This window comes from Passer montanus, unplaced genomic scaffold, assembly GCF_014805655.1.
Source record: "Passer montanus isolate IOZ18808 unplaced genomic scaffold, ASM1480565v1 scaffold5, whole genome shotgun sequence".
NCBI classification, from domain to species: domain Eukaryota; kingdom Metazoa; phylum Chordata; class Aves; order Passeriformes; family Passeridae; genus Passer; species Passer montanus.
The window spans coordinates 17573406-17600422 of NW_024369929.1; the positions used below are offsets into that span (position 1 = coordinate 17573406).

The 27017-nt window shown below is 49.5% G+C and overlaps 1 protein-coding gene across 2 annotated transcripts; it reads right to left on the reverse strand.

Moving 5' to 3' along the window:
• Nucleotides 1–8392: 8392 nt before the first annotated feature.
• Nucleotides 8393–26807, reverse strand: GOLM2 (golgi membrane protein 2). Of its 2 annotated transcripts, XM_039723239.1 has the most exons (10): nucleotides 26343–26807; nucleotides 20587–20641; nucleotides 19526–19628; nucleotides 18415–18505; nucleotides 17418–17562; nucleotides 17112–17192; nucleotides 16679–16777; nucleotides 15913–16086; nucleotides 12962–13129; nucleotides 8393–9608 (listed from the first exon to the last, which is right to left on the reverse strand). In XM_039723239.1, the coding sequence occupies exons 1-10, from the start codon at nucleotides 26667–26669 to the stop codon at nucleotides 9535–9537; spliced, it is 1317 nt and encodes a 438-aa protein (XP_039579173.1). In that variant the 5' UTR covers nucleotides 26670–26807; the 3' UTR covers nucleotides 8393–9534. The 2 variants fall into 2 exon arrangements, with proteins under 2 accessions (XP_039579173.1, XP_039579174.1); XM_039723240.1 differs by lacking the exon at nucleotides 12962–13129.
• Nucleotides 26808–27017: the final 210 nt, after the last annotated feature.

The window sequence follows — 27017 nt, forward strand, 5'->3', positions numbered from 1 at the left end:
ATCCTCTCCACCAGCAGCTGCACAACTCCTTCCCTGGGCTTGGCCACAGATCCCAGGATTACCAAAACACTGACCCATCAGATAGGGAAACTGAGGCAGCAAAGGCTCTATCTCCTCAGATCCCACACGGATCCCCAGTGCTGGCAGAGGTGGCAGTGCACTGTTTTCTTACAGCACATTGTCCTCACAAGGGCTTTCCTTGGATCACAGGATATGATGAGAGAACCTATCACTGAAGAAGTTAAGAGCACCTTAATCAAAGTAATTACTGAAACTGATCTGATTGGGAAGTAATTTATTTAGAAAAAGTTAGGGCTGCCAACTGGGAAGCTGCGACCCAACCCCTGAGCTGATTGCTTTAGATGTGGATGATTTCCCACTTAATTTTTCAAGTGCTATTGAAAATGTCTTCATCTGTGAATGTCAAATATTTATTTTTCTAAAACACTAAATAATGGCCATCTAGGCATCTCAACATGTAAACAACATGTTAGATAGGCTTTCAAGCACCGGCTGCATGCGAGTTTCCCCGAAGCAATCGGAAGAGCTGCACCTCACTGCACTGCAGGGAATTCCCCGGGGATGGAGCTCTCGGTAGGGCTGGCACTGCCACATCCTGCCCGGGAGAGCTCCTCTCCAACCAGCTGCTGAGAGCTTGTTCTTCCCTCCCAGGATCCCAGCAATGATTCCATTTGAACAGCCTGCCCCCTGAAAATCACAACCCATCACGGATTTGATTAATCAGCTCTGCACTTGTGGTGCATATTTGCATTTTCTGAAGATTTAATTGGGATGTACAAACATCAAATCGCAGAATCGTAGAACGGTTTGGGTTGGGAGGGACCTTAAAGCTGATTCTGTTCCACCCCCTGCCATGGCAGGGACACCTCCCACTGTCACTGTCCCAGGCTGCTCCAGCCCCAGTGCCCAGCCTGGCCTGGGACACTGCCAGGGATCCAGGGCAGCCACAGCTGCTCTGGGCACCTGTGCCAGGGCCTCATCCCCTCCCAGCCAGGAATTCCTAATTCCCAATATCCCATCCAGCCCTGCCCTCTGGCAGTGGGAGCCATTCCCTGTGTCCTGTCCCTCCATCCCTTGTCAAGGGTCTCTCTCCATCCTTGGTGGCCCCTTCAGGTCCCTGATCGCCCTGCAGGTTCTCCTCTCCAGGCTGAACAACCCCAGTTCTGCCAGCTGCCCCACAGCAGAGCTGCTCCATGCCCTGATCACCTCAGTGGTCTCCTCTGGACTCAGTCCAGCAGGTCCATGTCCCTCCTGTGCTGGGAGCCCAGAGCTGGGAGCAGCACCCCAGGAACTTTTCATACACAACAGGCAAAAACCAATCTCCTCTTTGAAAGGTACAAGAGGTGGTGACAGCGATTCAGGGGCCAGCAAATGATGGGTTTCAGTCAGACTTGGTCCTTTACCCTCTGAGGATCAGGAATCACCACATCTGATCTGCTCTCAGTGATGAGTGAGAAAGGCACTTGTGGAGAGCAACACTCCCGAGGAATTATGGAACAAGGATGCAGTCACAGAGGGAGCGTGTGCCAGGGGCAGCCTTTAAAGCTGGCATGATCTCAGTGGTCCTGCAGCCACATCCAAAGTCCAAAACCCAGCACACATCCTAGCTTCCCTAGGGAGGCCAGGCTGAAAGCACACGGAGAGGCAGAGCTTGGACAGGGCTTGGACAGGGCACAGCTGCACACCCATCACCTGCAAAAGGCACTCTTAGGGTTGTATGATGACTTATCCAGCTGTGATCCTGAAATGATCACGATGATGCTCTGGAACCCCAAGGCACTGTCCCAAAAGGACAAGAAGTCTCAAGCTCCTCCCAGAGCACACACATGTCTAGAAATACACAGGAATTTTAAATTTATGTCAAATTCCAGCCCTACTTCATGCATCCCGCTTTTACAGACTCCCAGAATGGCTGAGGTAGGAAGGGCACTCTGGAGTTTCTCTTGTGCAATCCCCCTGCTCAAGCTTTTCTTGCAAGTTCTTGCCAAAATAGTTCAGCCTGACTTCCAGAATGGTTTTTACAAAACTGTGCAAGTGCCCCAATTGTTCTTCCCCTTACACCTGTGGAAAAGTTTCTTCCACAGAAATATGAAATGAATATTGTGCACAGAAAATGTGTCAAAAGAGCATATGTGACGCCCAAAGTCTCCTGCAAACACGATTTCTGTTGGTGTCAACCTCACGGCATTACAAGAGACCAAAAAAGAGCCAATGCAGTATGGAAAAACCTGGGAAGGTGAAGACTCAGTTTCCTTTTGAATTCTGACAACTTTTTCTGTTTTTTTAACTGCTTAATGCTACTGAGCCTCTGACAGTGTCACATCCTTGTGCTGGGGAATCACCACCCTGGGAGGGGGGCAAGGCTGGGGATGGAAAATCACCTTTCAGTGATGAAATGCACGTGCGGCCCCAGCATATGTGGAATGTTTACATCCTCAGGAAAACAATCCAACTGTCCCATTCAATCGCCAGGGCAGACTGACAGGGGAATTTTTCTTTAATAAAGAACTTTGATGGAACAGGAATGTCAGCTTTAGTGCACACTGCACTGACTGGAACAGGATCAAAACTAAGTTCCACACGATGTTTTCAGGGGAAAAGAGGAGAATGTTTCATGGAATTTAAGTCGGGATTTGGCTTGCATCCTAGAACATATATCTTGTTATGAAAACTGCTGAAACACTTTTAAGTGGGCAAGCCATAAGTGTCCTTGGAGCTATCCAGTCAACTGGAAGTCACACAGGCAGAACCTCCTAAAGTAGAGGAGCCTGAAATTGGGAGGGGGGGTGAGGGAGGGGCAAGTAATCTTGGAATCCTATCTGTTATCCAGAACGGCTCCCTTGTGCCTACAGCATGAAGTAGTTACAACTTGTTTTCTGCTATTGTCACAGATCCAGGACGTTACTCTGGCTAAATCATAATCTCTTCCTGCCTCAGTTCATCCATGTGCAAACCTGGCTCGCTAACTCTTACCTTAATGTGTCATGGGGCTTAATTAATAACACTTAGGTCTTTTAAGTCCTCTACAAACATTAACTACTTCTTGTAACAACTCTCCAAGGCATTATTATCCTCATGGAGAAACGGCAAAAGAGGTTGTCACTTGCCCAAGGCAACAGAGTAATAGTTACACTCGGAGATCCTCCTCACGGGCTACTCTAACAGGGGAAACATCTCAACAAAGGCAAAGACAATAACGACTGACTCGAAATTACTTTTTAAAGTGCACCATGAGCATCCAGAAGACGACGGAAAACCCCTCCCAGAAACAACAGGCTTGGGACCAGAAAAAGCATCACAACTGTCAGCACGGAGAACGAAGTGCCCTGGACAGACCCAGGCTTGAGCTCACCCAAACAGCCCCGCACAGACAGCCAGACCTGTCCTCTCGAGCGCTCTTAAGTACCATAAAATTGAGCAACAGGCTCGTACAGTGCTCTCCAGTCACACCGAGCGAGCAGATAATCAATGTGGTATGCAGCACGCTAATTCCTTCCGCCGCGTTCCCAGCGGGGACCGGCAATGCCAATAACGGCCCCGGGCGGCGGGGGTCCCGCTCGGTGCCGGCGCGGCCGCCGCCCCCACCGCCGACGGCGACAAAGTTGGTGTCCCCGCGCCCCGCCGCGCTGCACCGCACCGAGGGACCCGGATGGCAGCGGGGCCGCCGCGCAGGCGCGCCCGGCCGGGGGAGGGGGCCGGGCCGGGGCAGGCCGGGAAGGAGGGAACGGGGCCTGGCGCGGCGGCGGCGCCGGAGCCGGCGGGAGAGGCACCGGCACCGGCAGAAGCACCGGCAGCGGTGCCCGGCAGCAGTGCCCAGCGCCCGCGGTGCTCGGCGGAGGAGGCGCGGCCGCTCCGCTGTCCTGGCGCCGGGCCGGGAGGTGAGGGGCGAAGGGAGAGGGGCAGCTCTGAGGGGCCCGCGGGGCGCGAGCGGCAGCGAGTCCCGGCCCTGCCCGCGGCTCCCGGCCCGGCAGGGCTCGCCGCGGGCGGACGGACGGACGGACGGACGGTCGCGGCTCCGGCCGCCCCCTCCCCGCGCTCCCCCGGGCACCGGCGGACGCTGCCCGGCTCCCGGCCGGCTCGCCCTCCGTCCCATTCCCGAAGCGTAGGGCAGCGCTGGCTTGCGGTTTCGGTTGCTGTTTTAAGTCGCCTGTGGAGTGTGTTGTGAAGTTTTATTTCCGCTTTCTCTTTTTTTTTTTTTTTTTTTTTTTCCTAGGCAGCCTCTTTGTGTGGGAAATGCTGAGGATGCTGCGTGCTTTATTATTTGAAGGGCTTAATGAAGCAGCTTGGGCATCTCTTGCAGTATAGGAGCATGTAGTGAGGTTACATTTCTCATCTCAGTGCTACTGACCTTGGATATCTTAATTTTTCTCTTGGTGATCACTTCTACTTACCAGTTTTTGTAACAGAAAGGTTCTCAGGTTCATGTGTGTTATGACAGGATAACATCTCAAGGTACTGCCCAAAGTGGAAGGTTTTTACAGGAGTATCTGGCATCCTCTAATTTAGCAGTGAAGATACTTACACGGGTGTTGTGTTTCCTGGTCCCTGTTGACTCCCTGCTTGGCTTTTGAACATGGATCAGGTTATAGAAGTCCCAGCTCTCTAGTCACCTAAAATATTTATTGGTTTGTTAAAGAGAAGTACATCTGCTGCTGTGAAGCCAAGATTTGTCTTTAACAGAAGACACTATGAAGCTAATTTTACCATAGAAAAGAGGTAGTAAGAAGGCAGTGGAAACTCATTCAGAACAGGGAACCATATTCCTTTAGAGCATTCACGTATTTCTTGTGAATATTTTGTGAATGATCAGCTGTGAAAAAGGTTAGTTTGGGCATGTTAGAGCCTCATTAAGATGGTTTGGCAGTCCCTGGGGAGGAACCTGTATGGCAGGATAACTGTGTGATGTCTCACACTGTTACCCCAAAAGGACAGTCGCTGATACTTAGAAAGTGGGAGTTTTGGGAAATGGTGGGTGGAAATACCCTCTCAAGCCATGTAATTAAAATGAAACGAGCGGCCAGAGGAGCTGATCCAACAAGATTCAAAGCAAGCAGGTATTTGTGTGAGCACCAGCATGGCCCAAAACACTCTGACAAGAGATTAAACGTGTGACTCAGGGTTCAAACTGATCTTTATTGCAATGAGAACTGCCCTTTTCTGTGTAACAGGATATCAAATTTGTTTTTCACAGTGCCTTGTGCTCTCCTGGAGTTCCCTGGTGCTGAATTAGAGAGAAAGGGCTGGACTGGCAGGAAAGGGAATGTGGAAAATCATCTTTCTGATGGTGTTGCTGTGCAGGGAGGAGTTCAGAGGTGCCCTGCTGTAGCCTGCTCCCCACGGAGCACGTCCCTGTCCCCGAGCACAGCCTCAGCCCTGTGTGGGCAGTGTGAAATCCCTGCGTTGGCACACGGAGCCTTCGGAGCTCAGAGTGTGTTTGGGCCAAAGAAAAGGCTGAGCTGGCAGCAGTGGGCTTCCCCTGGCCAGAGGATCTGGGCTCCTAAGACAGGCGAGGAGCATGTTTGCTTCATAGAGACACTGAAGGGGACATGTGCACTTGTCAGACCACTGCCCACTCCTGCAGTGGGATCCCAAATCCTCAGAGTTTAGGATTTCCTCACAGCTCTGTCTCCTGAGCCTTGCAGAGCCCTTAGCTCTGTGGTTATACACCATATAAACTGATGTGCTCCAGAGTGAGCTCCCTGACGGTGCAGAGCACATGTGGGGCAGGTTTTTGTAGCATCTGCAGCACAGGGCTGGGTGGGGTTTATTCCAGTTCCACTTTCAGTTTAACTTCAACATCTGGCACTTCTCAGCAAATTCAGGAGTCTTCTTTGGGTTTATATGTTACATTTCCAGTGTTTGCTGTCCCTGCTGCCTTTCTGCAGGGGATCAGTTCCATTGGACAGCTGACCAGAGCTGAGAGAAGCAGCTCCCAGGCTGTGCTGCTGCTCCATCCCGGTGTCTGGGAGCCAGTCTGTCCAGCAGCAGCTCCACTCGCTGTTCTCACTGCAGACACTCCAGCTGACAGCAGCAGGGATTCATCTGCTCCAATCCCCGCAGAAACACACGGGAATGAGCCTTGTGTTTGATCTGGCACAGAGCAGCACTGGAGAGTGGCATGAGGCATTCCTCCAGGGATGCAAATGCACTGCCACCAGTAGTCAAACCCAGCTTTGGGAAGCTGAACTGTAGATTATCCATCCCAGTAATCCCAGTGTGGCTACACAGGGTTTCACGTAGGTCAAGGAACTGGAGTATTATGGTTTCTATATTGGCATAAAAATGTTCAGGCATAAATATCATTACTCTGTTTCTGGCTGGCTTGAAAATTCCACTGCACTCTCATAAATAGAGTGAGAGATGGCCCTGGTTGGTTTTGTGGGTTTGTTTTCCTGTTTTATTTAAACTACAGAAATCTGGTCTCAGTGCTGGAGCCAGCTGGAACAGCAGGACACTGCTCCTCCTTATAAAGTGCCTAATCTCACATTTTCTAGTTCATTGCAGCAAGATCTGATCCTATCAAGTATTTTGGTCAGTCTCCTCAAGGAAGGGCCCCAGGTTACTTCAGCTGGTCACTGAAAGCTCCATGTATCTCCTGGAGCAGGGATTGCAGCTGACATTTATGGCATGTGCAAGTTCTCCTTAATAGGGATAAAGGAGCAAGTTTTCAGATAGAGAATTTCTTCAGAGATGTGTGTGTACAGGGAAATGGATCCTGCTGAGAGCTCAGGACCTCCAAAACCACCACATGAATAAGCATTGTTCAGTATGCAAACTGTAAACAGAGGTAGTAAATAGATTTATAGAGAAGAAAACCTTTTGTACTGTCTGTATGTACTACTGCAGAACACTCACTCACCAGCTCTTCTGTCCTGCAGGCTTTGGATTTCCCACTGTTGCTGGGTTTGCATATATGAATATGTAAAATGATAGCATTTAATAAAATCTGCAAACCATTATCTCATGTCTGTTTGTTTCCTGTCACTTCAAAGTATCTTTAGCTATTCATGGCTATTAAAATGCTGAAAATGTGAGGATTTGTTTAATCCAGAACTCAAGTTTGACCTTTTGGCAAGATCCTGCCCATCAGTTATCTGCAAACCATTATCTCATGTCTGTTTGTTTCCTGTCACTTCAAAGTATCTTTAGCTCTTCATGGCTATTAAAATGCTGAAAAATGTGAGGGTTTGTTTAATCCAGAACTCAAATTTGACCTTTTGGCAAGATGCTGCCCATCAGTCTGGTTTTCCTCATTTTGAAATTAAAATGGGTTCACCAGTGATTCTTTGTTTTTGTGGGATCCATGTGACTTCAGGAAAGCTTTGGCAGAGTGTTTGCTGAAAACCTCCAAAACTGGGCAGCTAGGACTGGCTGGAGTAACTGGAGTTTGTTTCTCTGGCTGTTGGGTGGAGGTGCCTGCATTTCTGACACTGCCTGAACTCATCCCTCAGCCTTGGCAGTCGAATGTCAGCTCCCTGCTCCTTGTTTGAAATGCATTGCCACGTGGATCCAAAGGGATTTGGAACTGGAGCTCAGACCCAGGACGGGGTGTGCTGCTGGGCTACCTGGGCGTGCTGGTTGCAATGTGGGCTGGCCGTGGTGGAAGAGGCTTTGTTGGATTTCTGCTGTGGCCCGGAATGTGAGAGCCGGTTTGATTCCCAGTCTCGCTGGGTGCGGAGGGAAGCAGCTGCTCGAGATCTGTCAGCGTTGTCTGTGCTGCCATTGCCATGGCAACGGGAGCCGGCTCCACACAAATGGCACAGGGATGTCGGAACAGCATTTTCAAAACAAACCCGAGCTGGTTTCTCACTCTCCTCATGCTCAGAGCCCGGGGGGCGCTGCACAGCCCGGCTGCAGACACAGCTGTGAGCCCATAGCATCTCCTGCTTGGAGAGGTGCTCCTTCATCATCTTGGTGGCCTGGACCCTCACCAGTAGCCCCTTGTCTTTCCTGAGCTGTGGAGCCCAGAATTAAACACAATGCTCCAGGTGTGGCTGCACAAGGGTGAAGCAGAATAATCACTTGGACAGAAAGAGGAAAAAAACCATGGAATGCAAGAAAAAGAAAAGGCAGAGGAGGAGAAACATGGAGCAACCCACCCTAAGCACAGAAGCCCAAGAGAGGCTACTGCTGATGGGCAGGGAAGGGAAAAGCAGCTGAGGCTGTGAGTACAGAATGGTTTAATCTCAGCATTTCAGAAGTGGCTCTGTTTAGGGGTCTTCCCAGGCTGTGCTGTATGATGCTGCACTACTTTGCAGGGTCCGGGACACGGCGCTGAGCTGGAGTTCCATTTTTAAAATGCGAAACTGGGGGGAGGTTTTTTGCCATTGACACTGGAAGTAATAATAAACTGTCTTAAAAACCCATAACATAATTGTACAAGCACTGAACTTTATTTAAGAGGTTTGCTGAGCTGGCAAGGAGCAAACCTGGCCCATTACTTCAGCCCAGCACCAGAGCACAGGGATGAGTTCAATCACCCTCACCAGGGCCATCAGCCTGTGTCCACAGGAGCCCTTGGGGGAGCAGGGGGACAATCCCCTTCATTCCCACCACTGCAGAGCAATGGAATCATCTCCATCATTCTGAAAGTGAATACAGAATACAGAAAAGGGTCTGACTTACAGATCTGATGGAGAAAACCAAACCGTGGGATGTGCTGGGTGTTCAGGATCAGGGCATGGAACTGGAAATGAACTGGGGTGACTGGAGCTGGGATGGACACTCTGGGGCATCACACCAGCGCCCACAGCGTGTTTACCTGGGCTAGGGCTGGTCCTTCCATTGAGGGGCTGACACAGCTGCTGGAGATGTGTCTCTCACTGACACACCCTCCTTAACACAAAGATTTCCTACAAGCTGCAAATTATTTATATCACCTTTTAAGTCAAGCTATTAGTTGCATAACTTTTTTGGGATGTATCGAATTATTCAAGTCCTACTGCAGATTTGCAGCTCTAGCTATGAGATGTGGTCACTGTACAGGAGTTCACTGGGATGTGGTGCTGGGCACAGTGAGGAAGGAGCAGTTATTGAACCATTCAGTTCCCAGTCCCTCTGACATTCCATTCTCACTGCTTACAAACCCCAGCACTCAGGAGCAGCAGCTCTGCCACACAGGTGGGACTGTAGAAAAGGAGTTCTTGGCTGTACATGGCTTCCACAGTGGCTTTGTTACTTCAGGTACAAACTGTACAAGTTCTCCAGGTTCCAAGTGTTCTAAGTGGCAGAAACAGTTCAGCCTGTGTTTATAGACTGGGTTTAAGTGTAGAGATTATTACAGGTAAGGACCAGGCTGAGTAACCAGCTCCAAGTAACAGCAAAGATGTGGGTTTAATACAACCTGCAACAGTACAAATATGTACATATGTACAGAGGAAGTCCTCTCCTCCTGCTGCTGAGCACTCTCGGCACTTGGTCCTCAGCTTCCCTGGAAGCAGGAAACACTGGAGTAAAACAGGTCCAGTTTTGCAGCACCTCAGGTTCCTGGGTTGAGCTCTGTGTGCCCGGGGCCTACAGGACCCCCTCGCTGAGGCGGGACTTGCTGTAGTCCCCCAGGTCGTTCTGCAGGTCTCGCTCCTCATCATCTGCAATTACAGATTGTCATTAGATCACAATTAAAATGCTCAGATCAGATCTGATGTGGTATCACTGAAAAAACACCGAAGTACAGTTCCCAGGACATGCTGCTAAAGGGCACAGCCCTGAGCTGGCCAGGGCTGGTGACAGGATGTGTCCAGCCCAGCTGGCAGTGCTCCAGGGCAGCCCCCTCTCACACTGCCTGACTGCAGACACTGCAGCACTGTCACACCAGCTGCTGGCTTTGAGGCTGCCTACCAAGCTTTCAAACTCCCCCACTAAAACCCAGCTCCTGCTCAAAGTCCCATGCCCAGAGCTGACACCTTTCACAGAGGGTGGGAAGCTCAGGGACTAGCACAGGGAAGTCACTGGCACCCCTTCCTTACCAAGGGCCTCCTTCCCTTAAAAAGTGAAAAACCCTAAAACTTCCATTTGTTCCAACTACTAAGCTTTTCCTGCACCTCAGAGCTATTCCTTTCTCACAGGAAAGACTCTTGTTCACAGCAGAGGAAATCCAAGCTGAGCTGCTCCATCCTCCACCGGCTGCCGAGCTGCCTGGAGCTCTCCACACCTCCACACCCAGGAGCCAGGCGGGGGCCTGAGGGGCTGCCCCAGCAGCACAGGCAGGAGTTCACCTGCATGACACAGCCTTGTTCTGTAAGAAAGTGCCACCACAGCACCTGGACACCCTGGAGTTACCCCCCTCCACCATCCAGCCACCACTAACAGACATTATAGAAGCTGCCACCTTCAAACACCCCCTTCCCCTTCAGCAGGTGCCTGAGGGGAGGAACCAGGCTGGGTGCTGCCCTGCCCCAAGAACATCCCCCAGTTTGGCCATTTCCCTGGATAATTTAAATCTAAACCCACACATTCCTAGGAGCAGGAGAAACCATGTGGAATCCTGTGGCTTTGTGGCACATGCCACAGCTTTGTTCAGCCTGATGCAGACCTGGGTGATGTTTACCTGACAGTTTTTACATAGAAATTCTTGTTCCTTTTTTCCCCTCCCTAAACAATTATAACCACCCTCCCTTCAATCCCCCATTCTGGCCTCTCCTGCCCTGCAGACAAATCAGTATAAAGCCTGAAGCAGCCACTCTTTCTGGAATACTGCCCCTGGAAGCTCAACCAGCCACACTTAAATCACAGCTCAAGCCAACACGACAAGTTATTAAGGAACAACAGAACAAAGCTTGGGAAATGTGGTTTGAGGTAGTAACATATCTGCTCAGACCATCCCACAGGAAGAAGCTTCCAGAAGTCACCCTTTAACCCTAACTACCAGCTCTTAATCCAGTCTGTCTATACAGAGACAAAGAGGGGCTCATCAGGAGAAGGACCTTCCCCAACTTCAAATTCCAAGCCACCAGAGTAGGGACCTTGCAGGGGCCCCACCTGGAAGGGAAATGTTTGATGGGGTCACTGTCAGTCAGAGTTGTTTTTTCAAACACCACTCACACTGCAAGTTACACAAGCCCAGTCTCTGGAGTTTAACATTTTCCCACCACTTAGAGCTGCACCACACCCACTCTTTCCCAAGTGGCACTGGGGAATGCTGCCCTTGCCACTGCAGCTGTTCATGGCACCCCTGCTGCCTGAGCCACCAGCTCCCCCGTGAAGGCCCCACAGCCAGGAACTCACACGGATGGAGCAGCACAGAGGGGCAATGAGACTCTGTGGGATGGGGACAGGGACAGGGAGCTGCATCCCTGCACCGTGTGGCAGCCACCTAGGCTCTGGCTCTGCTGCCAGGAACAAGGGACAGGACAAGAGGAAACTCCTCAGGCTGTGCCAGGGGAAGGTCAGGTTGGATATTGGGAACACTTCTTCCCAGCAAGGGCTGTCCAGAGCACCCAGGCTGAGCCAGGCAGATGGCACCAGCCAGCACAGACTCAGCTGCAGTTACAAGCTCCAGAGCTGCATCCTGAAGCCCAGGTAAGGAACCACTGCAGCAAGGAGCTGGGCAGGACCCACTGAGGGCTCGGGGACACACAGGAGACCCTGCACTCCCTGCCCACAGCAGCCCAGCACCATCAGGGCATGGCTCTCATGCCCCCAGCACGGACAGGAAAGTGCCACAGGAAGGGACATTTGCTACTGTAGCAGGCTGCTCTGCCTTTGTGCAGCTGCCAGCCCAGGGACCACCCACACTCCCTGCCCACAGCAGCCCAGCACCATCAGGGCATGGCTCCCATGCCCCCAGCACGGACAGGAAAGTGCCACAGGAAGGGACATTTGCTACTGTAGCAGGCTGCTCTGCATGCCCCTGTGCCTTTGTGCAGCTGCAAGGCCAGGGACCACCCGCCAGAGGGGCAGGTGTGACACACAAGCCCCCTGTGACTCCTGAGCACAAGGGGCACAGCTGGAGCAGCAGCCACTGCACTTCATTAGCAAGTTAATCAATTGCCACAGGTTCTGGTCCATCCTATTCCTTCACTTGTGCACGAGTTTCAAACTGGCAGCCCAGCCCAGCCTGCTGACACTGCACTGAGCTGCTTGCTCACACAGTCAGCTGCTTTCTACTGGCTTTGCCCATTCATTTTGCTTAGATGCCAATTAAATACGGTGCCTGAAAAACCTCCAGCTAAAAACTTACTAACTTACATAACTTGTATTATGAGGGTCAAAATCAAGGAACCTGTAGGATTTTTGTCCCATTTCCTATTTTTCCCCCTCTTTATCTTACACTTCCCTTTAACTGGAAACACTCTCCGTGTTGACCCAACATTCTTGTCCTACAAACATGCAGGCCTGTCCCAAGTATCCCCCAAGAGCTGGATGGAGAAGGCAGACAAGGCAGGCAGAGGCAAGCGAGGGAGGCGATGCAGGAGCTGCATGCAGGACAGGGAATGGCCATGCACACACAGGTGTTAGGCAGCACTGGATCAGGAGCTCCGAGGTGGGTTAGCAGAACACCACAAGCCTGTTGAATCTGTGTATAATGCACAAAGTGACACCTGGAATCACCACCTGAGGCCTCACTGCACACCAGCTCCAGGCAGGTGTGACAAGAGCAGGAGTTGAACCACTTCATTCCTCTATTTTACAATTTAGGAATGTCAAGGCCCAAAGCCCACCCAGCCAGGGGCCAGAGCTGGGGGTTTGGCTAAAACCATGTCTGGAATTTAGAGCCTTGCTTTTCCTAGCAGGAACTATAGACAAGTGCAGTAAGGTGCCAAAACCCTGTCTCTCAAGACTTGCATTGTTGCTGCCCCATAGAGAGTGAGACCAAATTTCAAGCTTGTTTGCTCTATCTGAACAATTTGTGATCAGCTAAACCAGAGAGGCTTTACACAAATTCAACAAGGAATTCAGCATGGATTTATCACAATGGGATGGAGGTAAGGCCCAAGCTCACCTTGGACGTCTTCTTCTCCACCATCACCATCCTCTTCCTCATTGTAAGCCAGCTCAGCCTGTTTGTCTGCCTCATACTCACCCACGTTCCCATCATCCCCATTATAATCTGCCAGTTTAGAACCCTGCTGCGGGTCCACAGGGGATTCATTCTCATCAAAGAACCGGCCTGTGGAGTAGGAAAGGAGTGAGTCAGCAGCAGAGAGGAAAGAAACAGGGAGATCCTACACGAGAGCAGATCGCAGGTGGAGGCAGTCGGGGGCTCTGGTAGATCCAGCTGGAGAGAAAGGGGGGAGAAGGGAGAGGGCTGGGGCAGGGGTTGAACAAGGAGCACCTCAGTGCAGGTGACACCCTCGTGACACCCTCGTGACACCTGACTGTCCCACACTCCTCTCTCCACGGGAAGAGCTGAGTGAGCGCCCAAGCAGCTCCGCCTTGGACTGCCCACAGGCACCAACACAAGATTCCTCAAAAAGCACAAGAGCACTCACTCTTGGAAGGGCCAGTACCCACTTTGGCTGAGGCCTGGCATTTTGCACACCCTGGAGCCAGCCAACACTGCCCTGGTGCCTGGCAGTGCCTGCAGAGGGTGCCCTGCTGGCACGGGAGGGAGCCCAGCACAGGCCTGCCCTGACTGCTCAGCTTGGAAACTCTAGCTGGCTTCACACTGCTTCCCTAGCAAGCTTTAACCATTTCCAAAATGTCCCAAATCCAGCATTTCCATCTCTCAACAAAAAAGTAAGAGTAGTTTCAGATCCTGAAACAATGCAGGAGAAAAACAGGAATCAGCTGGAAATATGGAATGAGCAGGCAATCACCCAGGCACACATGAGAGATTACTGCTGTGATGTCAGCTCAGAGCTGGTGTTTAATGGGATAGAGGCAGACCTCCAGCCCAGTGCTGCAGGGAAGCAGCTCTGAGTCTGCAGAGCTCACTGGCCTGGAGGACTGTGTATAAATGGGAAAAATGGGATTAAAGCGTGATACAATTCTTACACACTGGGCACCAAGGCTGTCAGGGCAGGTGATGATTCCCAGTGCAAGCAACTAATGGAGAGGTAAAACTGGAGAATGATTTCAACAGCAGTATTAAAAATGGACAGATGTAGAAGTAACATTATTCCCTAAAGTAGTGTGTATATAAAAACCAGGACAGAAGCAGTACCACCCCTGCTTCTCTGTATGGGGGAAAAGCAGCAGAATCACACCTAGCACAGCTCAAATGTCCAGGGTCACCAGTTTCACGTATTTTCATAAAACAAGCAAGAAAAACACCCATGATCTATTCAGAAATCCAAAGTTCCACACACTATTCATTGCCTGTCCATGTCTAATGGAGTGATCCCATTGGTATTTTTGACACTGCATTATATACAAAACCCAGGTAGGACAGTGGGATTTGCACATGTTAAACCCAAACTGAGCCATGGAAGACAAGGGCATGTACCCAACTTCCAGCAAAACCAGCCCGTGGATAGCCAGAGACACTGTGACAAACAGCACTGAATGGATTGAAGTTGACAGAAGGAAAGGTTGAAGTTGATGAAGAGATCCCAGGAATGCAGCAGGCCCACAAAGGCTACAGACTGAGCTCAGGGAGCACAGTCAGTCTGGTGAGCCCGTCCAGTGCCACCCCTGCCATGGCAGGGACACTTCCCATTGTCCCAGGGCGCTCCAAGCCCCATCCAGCCTGGCCTTGGACACTGCCAGGGATCCAGGAGCAGCCACAGCTGTGCTGGGAACTCCATCCCAGCCCCAGACACCCTGCCAGGGAACAACTCCTAATTCCCAAAACCCCATCCATCCCCGTCCTCTGGCAGTGGGAGCCATTCCCTATGTCCTGTCCCTCCATCCCTTGTCCCAGTCCCTCTCCAGCCTACTTGGAGCCCCTTTAGGCACTCTAGGGTCTCCATCCCTTGTCCCAGTCCCTGTCCAGCTCTCTTGGAGCCCCTTTAGGCACCCTAAGGTTTCCCCAGACTCCTCTCTCCTCCAGGCTGAACAGTCCCACTCTGACCTCTGCTTCACAGCCCTCAGTCACCAACAGCAGCCAGGCACCTGCCCACAGGGAGAGCTGCAGAGCTGTGCCTCAGCTGGGCCAGAGCTGGGCTCCTCCACACCAGGGCTGAGTCTGTCACCAATGGACCTCTCTGAACAGCCCCTGACCATCAGGACAGACCCTTACACAAACCTGGATCAGCTATTTCCTTCCCTGATAAAGTCTCTCCCTCATTGCACCATTAAAACCTACAACCAGAGTTATTCCAAATATGAAGGAGCAAAGGGAAGAGACTAACTGGGGACAATTCCTGACTCTCAGGTACCCCACAGCCTACAATGGAGACATTTCCTTCCCAGCTCCAACTACCCCCATCATTTAATCCATGACCAGGGAAGAGAGACAGTCCATTAACAAACCCAACCACTGAAATTAGAAGCTTTCTCACTCCAGAAGTTTCTTCCAGAAGCTGCTTTGATGAAACAACGAGCCTTGCACACCTCAGGATACACATTCTGGGAGCCAGGCCTGCCCAGGTTCTGTGACAATTTGTAATACACTTGCCCCTGCTCCATCACAAAGTTCTATGAGTGATATTAAAACAAGCAAAGTTTTTTCAGTTTTGACTGAATTCCTACAATACTGTCCAAAAAGTGTACTGAAGTCACATCCTGCATGTATCAAAGTTCTGACTTAACCAATTTAACTGTGCAGTAATTTCCAAAAACATCTTAAATTCCGATAAGGAAATAATTTTTTAAAATTAACTGAATGTACATGTGAAAAATAACACATTAAAGCCTATCTTTTACCCAGGAACACATTATATTCCTTCTCAGGATCCCTCTCCAAAGCAACCCTCTGCAATGGTCCCCATTTTCCAGACAGGTACTTACACAGATAAAAAGTGAAGGGATTTTTTTTCACATATTAAAGTGTGATATTGGCCAACTTACTTTGCTTAATCTTCTGCAAGTCGCTAACTCGGCTCTTTGGGATTTTCATCTGGTCTGGCTCAATCTTGTGCTCTTTCTGGGTTTCCACATTTTCTTCAAAATTCAAGTGCTGGAGAGAATTTGGAGGGATCTGCTTGGCAATGTCAGCGTGTCCATCACTGTCACTGGGCAAACCTACAATGTTGAAATGGGAAGTTACAATCAGAATTTTAGCAGGACAGGACTGGAACAAGCCACCTGCAGTGCAGCCATCACCTGATATTCTCTGACCTTAAAGTGACTTGATCAAGCACAGAGTTCATTTTCTTTGGGTTTGTCTCTCTTCTAACTGCAGTTCCTCCAAACCCTTTCACTGCAGGACTAAGTTCTCACATCCCAAACCTTCCCCATGCCACCCTCAAGTGAGCTGTTCCCAGGGACAGGAGGACGCTGGGCAGGCGACAGGAACATCTGATTGTGGCTACCAAGAGATCAACAACCAACCCCTGAGGGGGTGGTGCAGCCCTAATTAGTACCCTAAGGAGGAACACTCATTGAAATTACTCTGTCCACTCGAAGCATTTATCTTTCAAACTTCTAACTCTAATTTAGTTGTCATTGGTCAAAAGGCTCAGAAATTATTGGTTTGGAGGGTACAAGATCATACAATAGCAGCCCAAGTGCCTCAGCCAGGGAAAAATGCAGCCTTGGATCCTGCAGGAATTTATCCTTGGTTTTCTCCTTGTAACCAAAATATTGCCTCGTCACCTGCTAACAGGAATTTTACCTGGTGCCAGGTTTGGAGCATGGGGCTGTTCGGTTGGCAGATTGATAACAGGCTGATGACCTTCACTTTTAGGAGCTGAAATAAGTGGCCTCTTCAAAGCTAAAACAGAACACAGGGACAAAAGCATTAACGTGAAATAAACACTATTTACCTGGTCTTGCTCTAACAATCCTGCAAACTTCTGGTTTTTTATCATTTCCTTAATGAAAATATAAAAGGTAAGATTTCAAGAGGGGCATTATCCAAAACATTCCATTCTGAGAATTCAAACCTCTAAGGCACAGTAGAAATGATCTGATTTTACACTCCACTTGAATTTTATTGCCACAGAGAGATTTTAAAAGTCTGCACTCACTGTGAAACACATGGTGTTCACACACAACATCTACACCACCAAGACCCAAATGTGAAAGAATGAAGAGTATTTCCTAACCAGTGGGAGTATCTTCAGCTTTAGCAGGGTCATTATCTTCTATTTCAGGCATGCCTGCATCTCCTCCTGGTTTGATCTTCTCTGCAAGACAAGAAAAGGATATTCTGCCTTACTAACCCTTCAGTCTGAACTGTGAATTTCCCTCTTGTGGAAGGCTCTAATTTAGAACAATCACTGCAGCTAATCAATGTACCTAAGCCAAACAATTCCTTCTTCTACTTCAGAGAAATGCACAGTCTGGAGGCTGGCAAAGGATGCAACCCAACTGGTCCATTCTCTATCACAAATGCCCAAAAAAGAAAATACCTTTGCCGTTTGCAACATGTTCTGAGGGCTCCTCATTCTTCACTATGTCTTTATCTTCCACCTCTGCAACAGTCTCAGGTGCTGCCTGGTCACCATTGCTGGGGCTGACTGCAGTGTCTTTACTAGACTGAACTTTTTGTGTGGCCTGTTAGAAAAAATAAGGAGACAACATTAAACACCTCCCTGGAAATTACAAAATAAACATCCTCACATTCAAGATTACTTTGGGTCAGCAAAACTGCATTTATGAATTCAGCCATCACCAAAGCAAAGAGCAGAGCAGTCCACGCACAAAGCTGGACCCTGGGGACCTGGAAACACAACTGGACAGAAAATGCTCAACACAGCACAGCCGCAGGACATTTCTACTGCCATACACGGGTGTCAAGCACAACAAAAACAGGTTAAGGTACGCCTTAAGCCTTAGGTCAGAGCCTTGAAACAATTCCAGACTGTAAGAGAAGATGTGACAAACTTGCTCTCAGTCTGCCCTATTATCTGAGATGTTTATAGATGAAGTAAGGAAACAAAATTTAATCATCTGTTTGCAGGAAAGAGGCCCAAATTCTACTGGCAGCCTGCTTGATGTAATCACACCCTTGATACCATTCCAGTACCATCACAGTTTGCATCACATTAGCACCTCAGGCCCCAGCAGAGCTCAGGCTCCCTCTGCAGTAACTGGGTAAGGCTGTGAGAACACAGATCCCACCCTGGAGAGCTGAACAGAGATATCCATGTTACAGGCAACAAATGAAATCCTCAGCAATGACATCATGGAGCAAGGCTGGAGCACAGCAAAGAACTTGGCCTCAGCTTCGAGCTCAGTCCACTGGGTGAGACAGTAGGCAGATTTCTTACACTAACACTCACTTAGAGCTGCTCAGGGGGATCCTGAACACAAAGTTAGGGAAGAAATGTCCCAGGCCTCCACATCTCTGAGTCAAACAGCGGGCTTTGGGCTTTTCTCATTCAACACAAACTTTTTTGGCATTACCTTTTGTTCCCGAGCAATTTGGTCCATTAATTTCTTGATATTCTCTTCATGCTGCAGTCTCATTTCCTTGATCTGCTGCCCACACTGCAGGCTTGAGGAGAAACACACCATTAGTTACACTTCATTTGTTGGATCTGCTCTCCCACAAATAAAATAAGGGAAAAAATATGAAGTGGCACAAAAAGCCAGACCTGAGATATAACCAGAAAAGTCTGTCCAAGAAGCCTGGTCCTGGCATGTATATGGAGTGGGACTTAATACAGTAAGAAAGCAGAGCTGGAAAAAAATAGGCACAGAGCCGAAAAACCAGTAAAATAAAGAGAATGGCCTTGAATATACTTCCTCCAGAAGCTGGAATGCACCCAAAAGGTCAAGCTGCACAGTTAATCTGTCCACAAATATTAATTCCGCTGGGAAAGCAACGTGTCTCTCCTGGCTGTCAACAGAGAAGGTGCACGAGTGCCACTATCAGTTACTGCTCCCAACTCAAATAACAACATCTGAATACACAGCCAGCTGCCCCAGCAAGGCACCACATCAGCCCAATCACCAAAACTCCCATGTCCCACAAACCCTTAGCATAGTACAGAACTTTATGTGTGTACAAGTTTCAAACACTTTCTCAAGATTAAGTCTTCCTCACTCCTCAAAGCAAGAGTATTTGTTCTCCCTGTTTCTCTATCATCAACTGAAAGGGCTGAAGTCAACTTAAAATTTCAATCTACACAAGGTGCTTTCAGCTTCAGCTGAAACAAATGAAATTACACCGCTAGAAAGGCAGCAATTAGCAATGCTGGTGACACAGGACTTGTCCTTTAGACTCCTTCATGTGTTAATGAACTAAATCTCCATGTTATAAAAAATACATTGACTTAAAAATGCAAAACGATTCCACTAAGTCAAGATTTTCCTTAGCTCCTATCTCACGTTGGGAGAAGGACTACAACACCACAAAGAACTTGAAAGTCAAACAGTTAGCTCAGGTGCATCACCAAGTGAGCACGCTCGCGTTTGACAATCAGCAGACACGAGATTAATTAGCACTTTTTAGTAAATACAGATTCCCCTCACACACACCAGCCTGCAGCTACCAACACTCCTGAGGACATACCTGTCATACTCCAGCCTCCTCGTCAGGTACGTGTTGTTCTTCTTGTACTCGTGCAGCTGATCTTCCTGGCGGATGAACTCCTGCCGTAACTCTGCCAGTTGTTCTGGGCAAAAGAGCAAAACCAACATGAATACAGAAAGACAAGAAAAAATGCCCCATGGCAGATATAATTTCCAATATTGCTAAGTAAGTAAGAAATTGCTCAACTTCCATGTCTAGACATACTTTAAAGATTCTTAAACCGATTTGAAGAAGATGCCACCTTACTCACGTATGCCAGATGGCAGCATGAATTAGAGACAAATTCCTCTGACACTATGCCAATCTCCCTAAGTGTTCCTGCACCTCAGCATTCAGAAACCTTGCACAACGCTATGTCACTTATCTGCTGGAAATGTCCATAATTTCCTGAACAGTTCTGTCACTCTGAATAACATGGAAGTGCTGCCAGGATGCTCACACACTGTTTGTGGCAGTGAGTGTACAAAAGGAGGCACCTTCCCGCTAACCGTAAAGCCAACACGGATTTCCTGTCTTCACACCGGCTCTAGAAGTTCTCCCTGCTCCTCAGGCTAGGAATAATGAAGCTCCCTACTATTTTAGGCTGCTACATGGATACAGGCAGAGCTCATGTGTGTTGTGTGCAGGCACGTTCAGATCCGATCACGTTCTGGCTCACTCTGAAGTGCTCTGAATACACAACACCCCAGGCATTATAATCATGCCTGTACAGAACTGCAAATATGCATCCTGGACTTTTTCTAACCCAGCAGTGTTTCTGATCAAACTCTACTAAACTCATGTTTGGCTGTGGAAATAATTCTAGTGTCTTGTAACTCAGCAGTGCCAGAACACACATCCTTTCTGCAGCAAAGTGAGAGCCAGCTCTGCACTTACCCACGCCAGGTGACAAACACAATGAGATTTTTACATTATGAGAAATGTGAAATTATGAGTTCCAGCATCACCACATCCTTCATTTATACTGCATTCTGCAGCACCTGGGCAGTTAAAATGCACAACTTCGGCCTGCCAAATGAGTTTGGCCACGAGTCCCTCACCCTTTAGCCGATGTATGTCTGCCATCTGATACGAGATGTTGTTCTGCAGCTTCATCTGGAAGGAAGAAAAGGTTGGATAAATACAGGTGATAAATACAGCAGGTTGGGGAGGGTTTGGGCTGTGAACACTCAGGTGTGTCTGTTTGCTTGGTGAAGCCAACATACAGAGAGGATTATCAGAGTGACGTGCACTAAGTTCCTGTAAATCTAAGAAATGTGTATTTAGTGAGTGTAAGTGACATCACCAAACACTGTGTTCAGGCTTTGCTAACAAAGAAATCTAAGAAATGTGTATTTAGTGAGTGTAAGTGACATCACCAAACTAAACACTGTGTTCAGGCTTTGCTAACAAAAGCTTAAATTTTAATTCCAGAATATATTTACATCAAAAAAACTAGATTGTCTCGACTAAAATAAACATGCTGCATCCTGATATTGCAAGAGGGACAGTAAACAGCCAATGTCACAGCACAGGTGGATAAAAATAAATACAGCATCAACAGCAAAACCAATCGTTACCTAAGATATATGTTACAATAGAATTGTTATATTTAAATAGATCTTTTAATTCTAACACACATTTTGAGAGGGAATCTCACACCAGTAAGCAACAAGAGCTTTTGATTTGGCATTTTTAGTAAGGGAAAAAATAGTTACAATAAGTAAAAAATGCACACACACAAAGTCCTAAAGTAAAGATGCTTTGTTTTGTCATTACATAAAGAAAAAAACCAGCAGGAACTAACAGAAAGATGAAGGTGTGGAATATTCTGAAAAAGCAGATAAAAATCCCTGCCTGCCCTCAGGCTGTGGCTGTTTTTCTTGCAGTTTCACAGGGATACAAAGGGTAACTGCAGGAAGGTGCTGAGCAGGGCTGTCACGCGTGGGTGACAAGGTCAGCATCACCTCTGGGAACAGCACACTGCAGTGCCAGCACAGCCACTCAGCCAGGATGTGGTGGGACATACATGGGGACACACCTGGACACAGGGGCTCTTTCAGATCCCCCCACAGTCCCTGAATTGTCTGTGTCAGTCAGACCTCTGTTTCCTGTCAAAAAACCCCAAAACACATCTGTCCTGCCTTTAGGACTTCCTCCCTGCACCTGAGCCTTCCCTTTTATCAAATTCTTCATTCTTTAGATGTATTTCCCACTGTGGTTTTGTTGTTACAAGAGGCACTGTGAGCAGGCTGATCCCTTTGTCCCCTGTGATCAGGCATTCCTGCCTTGGCACTCCAGCCATGCAGGAACTGCAGAGATGGTGCTTTCCTGCAGCACAGGGCACACAGCAGAGGTTCCTTGGGCAGCAGAGCTTTTGTGCCAGCCTGCAGGATCCTGGCTGTCCCTGCCAGCAGGGCATGGCAGGACCCAGCCTCAGCCCTGGAGAAGGGCACAAGGAGCACAGGCAAATCCTGACCCATGCCCAAAACAAAAGCCAAGAGGGTTCTAGGGCCTGGAGAGGCACCACCACAGCTCCCACCTATGACAGGACACAGCGCTGCTTCACGAGGCTTCTCCCAAAAAAAAAAAAAGAAAGCAGAACTCTAAAATTCTAGGGACAGAGCAAAAAAACCAGTAAAATAAACAAAATGGCCTTGAACATATTTCTTCCAAACCCTGAAACATAACCAAAAAGTTCAGCTCCACAGTTAATCTGTCAGCATTTAATTCCACCAGGAATGTGATCTTTAGGTAACCTGAGCCCTCTGACCACAGTGCTCTGAAAGAGGGACAAAATTACTCCCCACAGGGATACTCAAGGAGCCTCCTGGCATGTCAGAGCCACGTTTGTCTCATGCTCTGCCCACCGAGGCATTCCAGGCCCCCTTACAGGATGCACAAAGCAGCATCTCATCAGGGCCAGCCTGGCTAGGACTTGTAGAGCTTCACTTCAAATGCACAACTGGCCCTGCAGTGGGGACACAGGGAAGGGGACACACAGGGAAGCAGAAGACACAAGTCACCACCAAGCCTCTCCATGCACTGGGCACCCACGGTGCCAGCTCCCCCTCCAGCAGGGGCCAGGGGAGCAGGTACACCCAGAGATTTGCTGTGTGAATGAACAAGTATCTCCCCCTTTTGCAAAACTAGAGGCAATAACCATATTTTCCTGTATTCCACTCTAATGCAGGTGTTCCCCAGAACCAAATAAATCTATGAACAAAGGAGATCCTGGGAAGTAGCGGGGTCTGTTTTCAGACCTATGGGAATTCCTCACACACAAACCCTTCCCACTGGCTCTTGCTTTTTCCATAACCATGTGCCTGGCTGGGGGAGGGCTGCTGTCTGTGAGCAGGAGCTGCATGCACTTTTATCACACAATCCTTCCTTTTGGTGATTTTGAGTTTCAGAGAGAAGTGACAGAATTTATATCCAAACCAGCTCAGCTGACAGCAAATGTCCCTCATCTGAAGGACAGAAAAGGAGGAAGCTTTTTTATGATTCATGGGATCTGTTCCACCTACACATGCAAAACCCAAAATCCATGAGCCATGGCGCAGGTCCAGCTCTTCCTGGGCCCCATCCTCCTTCTGTCTAGACCTGTTTGTATTGCTGAGCTCTGAGGGGCTCCTCAGGGCCTTTCCAAGCACTTGGGATGGAGAAAATAAACCCTCTGCAGCCCAATGAGCCCTGCACAGGAAAAAAACCCACCAGAAATCCTATGCATGGTCATGTGGCAACCCTCCAGTGAATCCTGAGCTGTGAATCTTGCCATGTAACAACTCTGCTCTCAAGCTACAGCTTTGCAAACTGGGGAGTTACCAAGTTTTGGCAACAAAGAACAGAGCCAGCTGCTGCTGGGGATGTGTGACTGAGCAGTGCATCCCGAGCATTTCTGGGCAGCAGGTGAGGGCAGGGCAGTGTTCCACACCTGCCAGCCAGCAGCAGGTACAGAATACGAGGTGCTCCGTGCAGGCTGGGTGCCTGCCACCTGGAACCTCTCCAGCACGGACTGCTGCCAGGCCCACGTTTCACTGCGCTCACGGCACACGGGTGCACTAAGCCATGGAAAAACCCCAAACCCCACGGCATGCTGCCAGAAACCCATGGAATACCCAGGGAGCTGGTGCTACCTGTGCATGCAGCACCTGCCCAAAGGCAGGCATTACCCCTGCTTGCCTCTCACAGGGCGCTTCATGAGAGAACTCCTTGTTTGTTCCAAGGTCCAACAGACCTCAGGAGCTCACTGCAGGAGGGGAGCATTCCCAAGAATTCATGTCTTCCTGTTTCTTTTTAAACACAAGACACTGGGTCACACTCTCATATGTGCTTCCAAAAGCAAACAACACCCTGGTGCAGTGTGACTGGCTCGTTCCACAAGCAGGGGACAGAGGGGAGAGCCAAGGGTTTGGCCTTGACTCCAGAAATCCCTGAGCCAAGAGCAGGCTGCTGCAGAAACTGGAGTTGCCTCAGCACTGGGAAAGGCACTTGATTTATGTGACCACAAGGCAAAGAACCTCAGCTGAGGACAAAGGAGCACAAAGCAGAACTGACACTGAGACTCTTCAAATGAGTTTTCCTTAAAATGAGCCTGAATTTGTGGAACTTGATACCAATGCTGGGGTTTTATTTCAGCTCCTGCATTTCACAAACAAAGATCACAGGTAATGAGCAGTTTGGTCAGACAGATTTGCCAAATTCTATTTTGAGAGGAAAGAAATTATCATTCAAGCTTTTTTTGGTCAGACACTTTATATCTGCTACTGTTTCCTTGTGATAGACTTTTATTCCCTAAAACAAAGCTTTATTCTCTACTCTCAGAGAAGCAGTAGTTCATAAAAAAAGTCAGTTAAAGGGTTTTAGAAAAAAATAAACATTGTTTCCACTGAGAAAAAACAGTGGCTTACATGGGAGGGAAAAAGGCCAGCGACTGGGTTTTAATAAAATCCTGCTCTTCTGGCCTCTCAGGGCACTCTGAACATTTTGAACACAAGAGAGAGGATGTTCAAAAGCTACGAGCTCACACGGCCTTAACTGGCAGCTTCTGGAACAAAGGAGGAAGGCACACTGCACACACCACAGGCAATTAACACTAAATTTGATTTGGGAGGTTTAGTGGCAGGTTTGTCTTGCTCTGCCCTGGGCAGTGTCACACTCAGAGTGCCCAAAGCCCAGGCAGATCCCAGGGAACAGCAGAGGGCTGGGCAGGCAGGGGCAGCCAGCAGCAGCTGGCCGTGCCCCGTGGCTCCAGTGACCAGTGCTGCACCGCCCAGCTCAGACCTACATCTCCTCCCCCTGTGTCCTACAGGAGCACACCACAGATTTCCAAAACCACACCAGGTCCTTGCATTAACAGCACCCCTGTCATGGAGCCCAGTAACTGACCCCAGCATCCCTCCCAGACCATCCAGCCCAACCTGTGCCTGATCCCAACCTTGTCCCTGCCCAGAGCACTGAGTGCCACATCCAGGAATTCCCTGGGCACCTCCAGGGATGGGCACTCCAAACCTCCCTGGCCAGTTCCAGTGCCTGACCAGCCCTTCCAGGAAGAAATCCTTCCTCTCCTGTGCCTGACAGCTTACCTGAATCCTGCCAGGGGAGTTTCACACCCACAGGCAGTGACACTAACACACCAAACCAGCTGACTGCCCCTTTGCAGACAGAAGGGGAAGTATCTTGGCTAAACCCCAACTGCTTTAGAATCACTGAATCACTGAGGCTGGAAAACACCTTTAAGATCATGGAGTCCATCTCATATCCAACTGGAATTTTATTGCAGTCTAAGAAGAGACAGAAATTAAAAAGATGTTTGCTGAACACACAAAGGGCTTAATTTTAATGGTTCAGTAGGAAACATTAATACAAACTTAATCAGTTTGAGGGAGTCTAACTCTGGAATGTGATGTGTACATATTCAGCTTTTCTGTGACAACTCAATGTATTTTCTGAGGCTGTTCATCCAATGTGCAGTAAGAAAGGGCCAGAAAAACAAACTAGCCAGAATAACCCTGGAGAGTGTGGCATTTCCATAAATCCCGCTGTGAGAACAGTTCAATGTTCAATGAGCAGAGAGATGACCTGCATGCAAATACACCCCACATGCCCCCTGAGCAGGACTTGCGTGCTGAGCCCCGTGAACTTCCCAGTTCAGGACGGTTATGAAAGCACAACAGTGAAAGTTGAACCATTCACTCATCTTCCACAACAAAAGAAATCCCCAGGCCACCCCCACTGAAAGGGACAGCTGAATTTTCAATGAGCTTGGCTTCTCCAAGCCAAGGAAAATGACACGTTAGTCAGCAGCGTGGTTGTTTGGTTGTTGTTTTTTTTTTTTTTTGCCTCAAGTACACGCTGGCAGCATAAAAATCAGAGTGTGCTGTACCAGGCATTCCAAGAGGCAAGCTCAGGGTGCTACTGAACACCACACTGGTTTAATTTCCCTTGAAACTGTAGTTTTTGCGTCCGGTTTCTTGAACAATCACAAAAGATCAAGTATTCTCAGCAGAGACAGAAAGCTAAAAAACAGTAAGTAAATTTGACACAGCCGTCTGGAAACGAGCGATCCCTCGGGATTTTCATTGTTCACACACACACACTGGACATCTTCAGCTCTTTTGGGGGAGGTTTTCAGAGAACAGAGAGCGCCGCAGTTGCCCCGGCAGCACCAAACCTGAGCCTCGGTGCCTCGGTTCGCTCGCAGAGGCTGCGGGGACACCTTGGGCAGGCGAGGACTGACAGCGCTGCAGGCTGTCAGTCTGGCACGCCCCGGCTGCCCTCGCCTGGCACTGGACCCCCGGCCGCCCGCTGCCCTTACCTTGCCGTCCTCGCACCTCTTCACCTGGCCGTCCCTGGCCTGCAGCTGGCTGCTCAGCTGGCTGTAGTCCGCCTCCTTCTGCTCCAGCTGCTTCCTGTGCGAGTCCACCTTGCCCAGCAGGTCCGAGTTGCGCCGCTCCAGGCGGCCCCGCGCCACCTCGGTGCGCTGGGCCTGGCTCTGCAGCTCGGCCAGCTCCTCCCGCAGCAGGGCCTGCCGCGACGCCGCGTTCCAGCAGTGGAAGGCGAGCACGGCGATCACGGCCAGCAGCGCCACGAGCACCAGCGAGGGCAGGCGGCCGCCGCGGCGGTTCGCCCCGAACCCCACCATGGGGGAGGCCGAGGGCGGCGGCTTCAGGCGCGGCGGGGAGGGCGCTCAGCGGGCCCCGAGCTGAGGGGAATGTGAGGGGAAGGGGGTGTCCTGAGCGGGGGAAGAGGGAATGACCGGGGGGTCCGCGGGGAGGGGGGGTGAGGTGGGGGGGCTCCATCCCAGAGCAGTGATGTGACAGAGCTTGATTGCTGCTCTGTATTGGCAGGGTTAGGCCAGAGTGTGCACCAGCCAGCTTCTAAGTTTGTTATTAAAGCCTTCAGAATTAGTCAAGGGTACTGGAGCATAAATTGTGCTAAATTAAGAAAGAAGGGGCTGAGAAATTGAATACCAAGACCACAAGAGATGGAT

Coding starts and splice junctions, on each gene's coding strand:
- GOLM2 (XM_039723239.1), bottom strand. CDS start 26,669: ATGGTGGGGTTCGGGGCGAACCGCCGCGGCGGCCGCCTGCCCTCGCTG. Junction 17,563..18,414: donor AAATTGCTCGGGAACAAAAG/GTAATGCCAAAA, acceptor TTTTTCTAACAG/GCCACACAAAAAGTTCAGTC. Junction 17,193..17,417: donor ACATGTTGCAAACGGCAAAG/GTATTTTCTTTT, acceptor CTTGTCTTGCAG/AGAAGATCAAACCAGGAGGA.